The 9,133-nt window shown below is 31.4% G+C and overlaps 1 protein-coding gene across 1 annotated transcript; it reads right to left on the bottom strand.

The window, feature by feature from the left end:
• Positions 1 to 31: 31 nt before the first annotated feature.
• Positions 32 to 3,873, bottom strand: LOC116345262 (mRNA decapping complex subunit 2). The gene is made up of 3 exons (XM_031774483.1): positions 1,803 to 3,873; positions 1,507 to 1,725; positions 32 to 1,419 (listed from the first exon to the last, which is right to left on the bottom strand). The coding sequence occupies exons 1-3, from the start codon at positions 2,037 to 2,039 to the stop codon at positions 367 to 369; spliced, it is 1,509 nt and encodes a 502-aa protein (XP_031630343.1). The 5' UTR covers positions 2,040 to 3,873; the 3' UTR covers positions 32 to 366.
• Between the last annotated feature and the right edge of the window lie 5,260 nt (positions 3,874 to 9,133).

The raw sequence follows: 9,133 nt of genomic DNA, 5'->3' as shown, positions 1-9,133 counted from the left end.
TGTAGGGTTGTTTGCCACATATTGTATCTCAGTTTCAATTTAAATTTTGATTGTATACGGTGGCGAATTCTGACTTGCAGACAAATGATTCATGCCTATTGTGGAAAATGTTTATTATTTTGATATTTTAAACTGTTGACGAAGACGTTGGTTAAAACTGTTGTAGTTGAAACTTTCCTAATGAATAAAATTCATCACAGAGTTGAAACAGAGGGAAAAAACCTTATCAATGGATGATCGCATGCCATTTGTAGTTTGTTTTATTGTTAATTAAGAGAAAAAACCAGATTGTTGATTGATTTAGAAGCCGGAAACCGTTTGTTTTTGTATTGTGTGTTGCTTTGGTCAACATTTTATGAAATTGGGTCATTTTTTTCCGGTTAATTTAAGTGATTCATTCATGATAACGTCCTTGTTTAACCGCACATTTGACCAATTCGTTATATTCGGCTCTTTGCCCAGTAGATGCGATAATTTTGGTGGATTAAATAGCCATTTTTGTTGTCCTTTGCTACTTGATTGGCATTCATTTTCCGATAGATGCTCCATATCTTCGCCATTCTGTTCCGTTCCAATTCGTTGTTTGCCATTTTTCTTTTTTCGATTGTGGTCAGCTTTCAGCAATATATATTGTGACGCTTGTTTGTTAATGGCATTACCGTTTGTATTGATCGGTACCGGTTGTAATTGAAAATTGCTGGCAAATGGTGATATTGATCGTATTGATGGTGTTGTCGTTTGATCGATTGCAAATAGTTTTCGTTTGCCGCCAATTGTTTTACCGACACCATTCATATCGGTAAATCCATTAATTTTATTGCCTGTCGAATTTTGCTGTTGTTGCTGGTGGTGATGATGTTGATTTGCATGCAACGTATCACCGGTTGAATCGTGCGCCACCACATTTGTACTGTCAAAATCACCCATTGACTTGTGCCGTTGGCGTCGATGGCCTGCATTATTTTTAAAGAAAACCATATTCGGTGATTTGGTATCGTTACGATCATTTAAGGTTGCTGCCATTGGTGGTGTGATTGTAGCGACGGCATTGCTATTTATTACACCGGCCATTGTATGCTTGCTGTCACAACCTTTTGATTTTTTGCTCATTTGATTGCCTTGCGCTTGTTCGTTAATCCATTTTTTGAGACGTTTTACAAACGGCATTATCATGAAAAATGAATTCGCATTGATGCCCAAATGATTACGTGACACCGGGTCCGTTTTATGGGTTGGCAAATGTTCAATTGAAAACCATTCACAACATTTGATTTCTTTGCGTGTGCGTGGCACAAATACCGTTTCAATCGGTACATCTCTTATCAAATATAAACGAGTATATTGATAATTGAGCACACCTTCGATAAATTCATCCGGTTTGGCTAAGCTAGCTATATCGTATCCAGTCTCTTCATACACCTGTCAAATATAAACATACAAAACAACGTTGCATTTTAGTCATATTACATTTTCTTTTTAAAATATATAAATTTCATTGATTTTTACCTCTCTTATCGCGCAATGCAATGGATCCTCGTTCTCATTAACTTTGCCTTTTGGAAAACCCCACGAACTCTTCGCCCAATACGATTGCACCAATAAAACATGCTTTAAATCGGTTGTCATCAATATCGCACCATACGTTGGCACAGACATTTTGTACTGCTTCCATTCTTGTAAAATATTGTCCAAATTTTTAACATGCAACGACAAAAATGGAATGTGCTGCCGAGAAAGAAGAAAAAATCAAATATAAATAATCGTCGATTTTTGTTTCAATTTATCTTTATGGTGTTACTTACGTTGAATATATGGCTAGCAAATTGTTTAATACCACACGGCACAAGTGCACGATTCTCTTCGCCCGTACAATAAAAGTCCAAGTAAAACCAATGAGCTAGTTCAATTTGAAAGCATATTCGTACAAAATTCGAACGATCACTATCCGGTATATTGATAATGAATCGACTGGCCAAATCGTCCAATGTATCCGCAGAAATAGTGTGATTCTCTTTGACACGATTCGAAACAACTTCCATCTTACAATTACAAAATTTTTGAAATTCGTTAAAATGTCTATCGTCTATTTTGATTAGCGGTTCACGTATATTTTCGTTCTCTCTCTTTCTTTCTCTCACTCTGCTCTCTTACTCTATCTCTTTCTCCTCTCTTGGCGGTGTGTCGCAGGTTTTGTTTCAACAATATTTTTGTTGTTTTGTAATTATTTTTCGTTTTTAACACAATAATGGCACATCCAAAGTAACACTAGAGATGTCAAATTACAACGTCGATTCGATTTGTTTACGTTTTTTTCTTCTATTTTTCTTATTTATTTTTTACTTTCTTTTCGTTCTGTTACGCGATTGTAGAATATTAATTACTACCGTTGCGCCTTTTATTTATTTGTCGAGTAGTAATACACCAATGCGCTTATCGTATGCCGTTTTTTGTCGTTTTGGTTACGTACTTTATTTACTATGAATTAGAGGCGTTGAAAATTGCTCGGTTTATCGATATTTGTGTAATTGTTGTTATTAATATTGCGCTGTTGATGTTATTTGATCGCTGATGATGCGAATATCGCCATTTCCTCTTAAATTGTATGCATTTATATGCCTTAACAGGCATATCGTATATTCGATCGTTTATTTTGGTTTGAAAAAATTCCGTACGCGCGCACATCCACACTCACCTACGGGTCTTGCCTTTTGTTTGCTTTGATGATTTGTTTTTGTTCTCTTATTCTTGATGCACGCGTCTTTCCCGTTTCAATAACGATCATTTAGCGATAAAACGATTATCAAAAGCTATTCAATATCACACACAAACAATGGTCTTAAAAATCTCTTGAAAACTCGAGCGTTGCTTAAACCCAAAATTTACAGAAACAATAATAATTACAATAAAAATAGATTTGTAATCAAAATGATGAAAAAATAACAAAAACCATAATGAAAATCAACGAAATTAGTACACTTGTTGTAGATATATCTTGCGCGTTCGTGGTACTTCTAATCTTTTTCTTGTCTCTCTGTGTCTTTCAATAAATGTTTGTTTTATCTCTATATTTGGTGTGTGTTTGTGTTTGTGTTAGCATCGACTACACCGTATGGTTTTATGTTTGCATTTTGTCGTACTTTTAAACGTTTTGATGATTTTTTGCTTATTATTATTATTTATAGAATGTTTTTCAGCATCATCATCTTCTTTCTGCTCCATTCGCCTCGGAAAAAAATCTTTCAGCAGTATTAACTGTGGTTGTTGTTGTTATTTTGGGTATTTCTGTTGTTGTTGCTAATGAGCTGCATTTATTGTTCGATCACAAAACTTCAGTTTGTTGCCCGATTAGATTTATTTCTTCATTTTATTTTTTATAAATGCAAACATTTTTGTTTTTCTTGTTATTTTCTTCGCCTTTGTTACAACTCAAATGCTATCTGGATTCAATTCACTTTAATTTAGTACGTTTTGGGGGCCAACTTTTCGTTTATTCCTTCCAACAATGTCTATACAAAGCGAGACAAATGTTTTTATCGTGTGTATTTGATTTTTTTTTCGTTAAATTTAAAACTTTTTTTTTACTTTTACTCTGTGTATGTCGTTTTTCTGTTCGTGTTGTTCTTTTTCAGTACTGGCTAAACAGAGTATTTTAACTTATTATTTTTCATATGATCTAATACACATTCAAACGACAAAAATCATTTGCGAGAAATAATAAAATACTTGGACGCGAAATTATAATTGATGGAAAAACTGAGATAATTTATTTTTTTTGGTACGAAAAAGTTGAACAAACAAAAAAACTAAAATTCAACTTGGCGTTTTTCTGTCTCTTCTCGTATAGCCGTTCGATCTACTATTTGCGCCTTAATGCTGTCGAACTGTCACTGTGTGTACATTGTTCATATTGTCGACGTTTTTTTTTCTCTCGTCTTTTTACTCCGCATCGCTTATGTGTGTGCGAGTTAACAGTGAAAAAATCATTAGTGCTGACGGTCATTACGTTTGTAGTTGTGCATATTCTACATACATAGAGAAATCCGTGCTATCTAGCGACATTGTTTGTTCGATTATGACAATCGTCTTAATGACGTTTCACACATACACAACGACAAAGTGACATTTGCGTTTTATATGTATATATACAACCCTGCTGTCAAACATAGAAATGCCGCAAGAGTGATGATTGTAGCGCTAAAATTGAAAATTATAAACAGTGAAATGCCGATGAAATGGTTTATTTTATCCAATATTTCTATTTGAAAAATTGGTTACACTGATGTTAAATTTAAATATTACCGTGTAATATTATTCTTCGTTTGAAATATACGGTTATTTCTTCTACTTGAAATTGAATCGAAATATTACTTGTATTTTGACATTTTTGACATTTTTAATTAACAAATTGAGATTTTCTTCAACTAGATTTTTTTTCATAGATAAATAGCTCAAAAACAGTAATTTGTGTTTTTTACATTGGACAAAAATTATACTTCAAATTAAAAATCAAAATAAAAAAGGATCTATTTTCTGTATTCGTTCGCCTACCAGAGACCCTCTCAGTTCTTTTGAAAGTTATCTAGTTGAAATGTTCTCAATCGGCATAATTTCATAGAATCTATAACATTCTGTTTCAAAGTAAAAGATGTCCGATTTTTTTTTATGTCAATAGATTTTCCTGCGATATTTGTGGACAGACATTATATTGAGATATTTTCGCTTGGCTGAAACTAAGCTAACGTCAAGCACTGAAATGAAGTGAAAATAATGAAATAGTGATTGTTAGGTGTTAAGAAAGGCAGTTTTTTTTACTATAACAATCAGTTCTACTATTTTCACTCCATTTCAGCGTCTGACGTTAAAACTATTCCTTTTGGTACAAAATTATAAAAAAAATTGAAGAATAAAACGAGCGATTTGTCTTTTTTCTCTTTATTAGTAATTTTCACATTCTACGCTTTACATATAATTCATAATAGTCTTATTGTCTAAGTTACTGTTTTTTTATATTAATTAAAGCATGTTATTCGTCAATCATTTGTCCACATTTATTTTCATTCTTTGTTTATTGTCATCATCATCATTGTTATTGTCCATTATCAATTCAATAATTGCTGAGAACATGTGGCATTTCACCTTCTTTATATTTTGGTTATGAACTTTGATGTGTGCATTTGGATTGGGTTGAAATATTTTAAATGATATTTGTTTTTCTTCCTTTGATCATTGTATGTATTGTGTGTGTGATTGATATATGTATTTAGACGTGATACGCAATCGTTTCACCGATTCATTGATTCGGAGGGCAAATTTCACTGTTAAATTCTCTGTCACATATTTATTTTTTTAATACAAAAAGAAAACAGAGTCATCAGAATAAAATCGACGCAATATTGAAATAAGAAATATATTTGATATCTTTGTTTTGTTTCTGTTGATATTATTTCATTAGAAATATAGTGAGGGGGATTTTTTTTTAAATTCTGATATGGACTGATTCAATGGGACCTGCTGTAAAATTGCCCATTTAAAATGTGGTCATCATGTGCGTGAAAACCAATCGCAAAACTTCAAATTCGGAACCATTCTTTTTGAAGGTGAACTTGAGCATTTTTTTTTAAATTAAAGCTATCTCGTTTTTTGTGTTGCCTCCACCGTCTAATCAAAAGACTACTTTAATTGAGCTACTTTCAGCCAATTGAAATATCAATTGTGCATGCAATCAAATGATCTCCGAATTTGCATTTGAACTGTTGAATTTCTTCTGTGACAGATAACAAAAGTACTGTACAGCAGAAATGTTCAAATATTACGATTGGCGCACGATAATTACATTTTTCAAAGCGATTTATTTACAAATATACTTGCTTTTCTTTCAATGCAATGAAAAAAATGTGCTGTTGTGAAACAATAGAAAACACAAAAAAATTGAACATGAAAATCATTGTTCATCGGCAAAAATGGCAAAGAAGAGACTCTTGGCCGGAAGCATGATTGAATTGACATTTAGTTGGCTCCGATTCAAGAGTCTAATGTTTGCCACTTTTTTTATTTAATTTTTTTTTTTTTTTTTGATTTTCTTCATATCGTTTTCAACAAAACAGCACATTATTCGCACAATATATCGCATATTCGTTCCATACATCTCATGTGTAATGCATAGACTTTTCAAATGATCAATGTCAAGAGTGATTCATCTCTTATCTCCGTTCTGCTTAATATAATAGTTATAGTACTTATATAGCAAAAATTAAAGCTGCTTATTATTTTCCATTTTCATTCATTCTTCACTTTTAAATTCACTTGAGACAAAATTATTATTCTATGAAAATTACCAGGTGCGTGGGGTACGATTAAACGACTCGCCGACTTTTCATTGTTGTTTTTTTATTGAATATTCTCATTAAAATGATTATAAAATGATATTTATTGTCTGATGTGTCTGTTGTTATTTGTCTTTCATTAACGATTATGTTCGAAATTCGTCCGATTTTCAAATTCATTGAAATTCATTGAAAGAAAACTTTGGACAAAGCTTTTGAATCTTCGGTGTCTTTTTTATTACCATTTAATCTCTTAAAGATACAGACAAAAGTTTGATGAAATCTGTTCTTTTTTCTTTTCTTTCTCTTTTTATTATTGTCTTGAAGTTTTAGTTCCATTTTTTCCTCTCTAAATGTAGGATTGATCAAAATCCAAAATAATTGATATACTTTTACAATTCAACTGAATTCCCATAAACATATGCGATTCCGAGGAAAAAATATAGTTTCGTTTGTAACAACAACAGTCATTTTTATTGAATTCTGTTGCTGTTGTGTTTGTGTATACATCACAAAGTTTTTATTATTGTCATTGTGTGTGTGTTTTGAACAGATAAAAAACCAAACATTGGAAAAACATACAACAATTCTTCATTTTTTTTTTAAATAAGCATATTTTTCCCTTATTCAAACTAATTTTGAAGAAATATTTGGCTTGAGTATCGCTTTAGAAGGCTCAATGAGATTGAAAAAGTTATATGTCTTCTTTAAATATATTCCATCTTATTGCTGTTGTTGTTTGGTTTTTTTTTTCGTTTATTTTTCTCTATGATCTTTACTCTCAAGATTTTTTTTTACTCATTATTTTGTAAAATTTATAATAAACACTTCCCAAAATAGCTAAGAAAAATGTTAGATTTCAATATGTTTTTTTTTATTTTTATTTTTTTCATTTAAAATACGTTATTGTCATACTAGTTGTTCTTTTTCCATTTTTTTGTGTGTGACCGTTTACCATCATCGACTGAAATCGTACTTTTTCAGGTTGAGCAAATTATATCATTGCCAGAACAATTTTGTACTACAATTCAGTTTTGTGCACAGCGTAATAATCAACAAATCGGGTTGCAAAAATCAAGGAAAATGTTCATTTATCACAAGCAAAACTAAAGAGAAAATCTGCGTCGCAAAAGTTGTTTTTTAAACTTTAAAATGGATTACAGCAAGTGTTCAGAGTTGTAAACTTTAAAATTGGTTAGTTTGGCGGTAATTAAAAACAAAAATCACAAACATTTACAAAAACACTTCTTTGCTGCTTTAATCTCGCTTTCGAAAATTGTGTTTTTGTTTGGATCTATTCAAAATTGATGTTTTTAGAAGTTGCAGGTGCGCCTGATTCGGTAAAAAATCACAATCTCAGTCAATGAAATGAGTTGGTCACACAGGGTTTTTTAGTTGCTCGCACTTAATAATAATGATGTATATTATACGATTTTTTTTAACAAATACACACATATGCTTGTGAATATGTTCACAATGAATATGAATAGCTTTTCTTTTTTTTTTTGGTTTGATTTTTTTTTACAATTGCAATAACCAGACAGTAAATGTTTTAAATTTTATTTTTGTTTAAAAACTAGTTTTAAAAGTACATTTGTTTTAATCATAATTGATTGAAAATTTGTTTAAATAGTTATTAGTTCATTTTTTTTGGCACAAATAAGAATGAAAACACGCAAATAATGTGTTAAAATGAAGATTGTCATTAGGTAAAAAGTAAGCTTTTGTGTAGAAATTGACTGTCTGAGTGAGTGAATGAATGATCTGTGAGCGGGAGAGAAAACTAAACCATACCATCGATGTGTTGAAGGAAATAAGGATACATGTGTTTAACTCAATCAATTGATAAAATGCAAAAACCCACAATGTATATCATAGCCCCATTTGCATCACAACTAGGAAAGGTGAGAGTATTTAGTTATAGATGGATTGCTGACTGTAAAAGAATCTAATTTGAGGTCAGGAAATTATAAATTCTATTAAGCTCCTTTTTTTGGTTTCCATATGACCACAAGAACAACAATAACAAAAAAATACCATATTTGTTGAATTTTATTAACAAATGTCACGGTTTGAATAAACCACAATATGGATTTATTTGGATTGTAACATTGAAATGATGATTATAGTATTTTAACTCTGTCTGTCTCATTCTTCTCGATTCTCTCTTTGCTGAAATCACTTTAACAGTGCTTGAATTGCATACGAGAGCAAAAATCAACATAATCCCAAATATAATTCCGAAAGTTGTGTGTTAGTTTGCAGAACTTTTCCCTCGTCTCCTACGCATTTTGAGCGTTTACGAGAAGGAGAATTTGTTTGGGCCTCACAAACCGTATAGTAAATATATAAATTTTGTTCTAATTGCAGCTAATCTTTCCAGCAAATTGACAGTTCTTGGTGATATATATTAACAAAGTTTTATGGAAAAGCGGCTCCACAGATCGTAGGGTATTCTTTTTTCTTCTTTTTTTTCTCGTGAAATGTAAATGTGTTTATGTGTTGTTGCTTTTTAAATCGTGGGTGAAAACGTCATAAGATTTTGTGTAAATTTCATTTTTAAACATCTTGTAATTGACCATTATTTTAAATTATTGTCATTATCATCGTCGTCGTCAACATTTTCTTTCTAATATTTTTTTTGGCGTTTTTTGGCGTTTGCGTGAATGTGTATATTTAAATGTATATATGAACATAAGAGAGCATATGAACATACATGACAGATGTTACATTTCGAATTCGATACAATGATATCGAGCCGAATTAACGTCACAGCATGTAATTGTAGCATCTGTCACGTGTGATTATAT

This window comes from Contarinia nasturtii, unplaced genomic scaffold, assembly GCF_009176525.2.
Source record: "Contarinia nasturtii isolate CC-2019 unplaced genomic scaffold, AAFC_CNas_1.1 Cnas_scaffold_1240, whole genome shotgun sequence".
Taxonomy (NCBI): Eukaryota; Metazoa; Arthropoda; class Insecta; order Diptera; family Cecidomyiidae; genus Contarinia; species Contarinia nasturtii.
The sequence above is the reverse complement of the archived record's forward strand: the minus strand, read 5'-3'. Positions and strand labels throughout refer to the sequence as shown.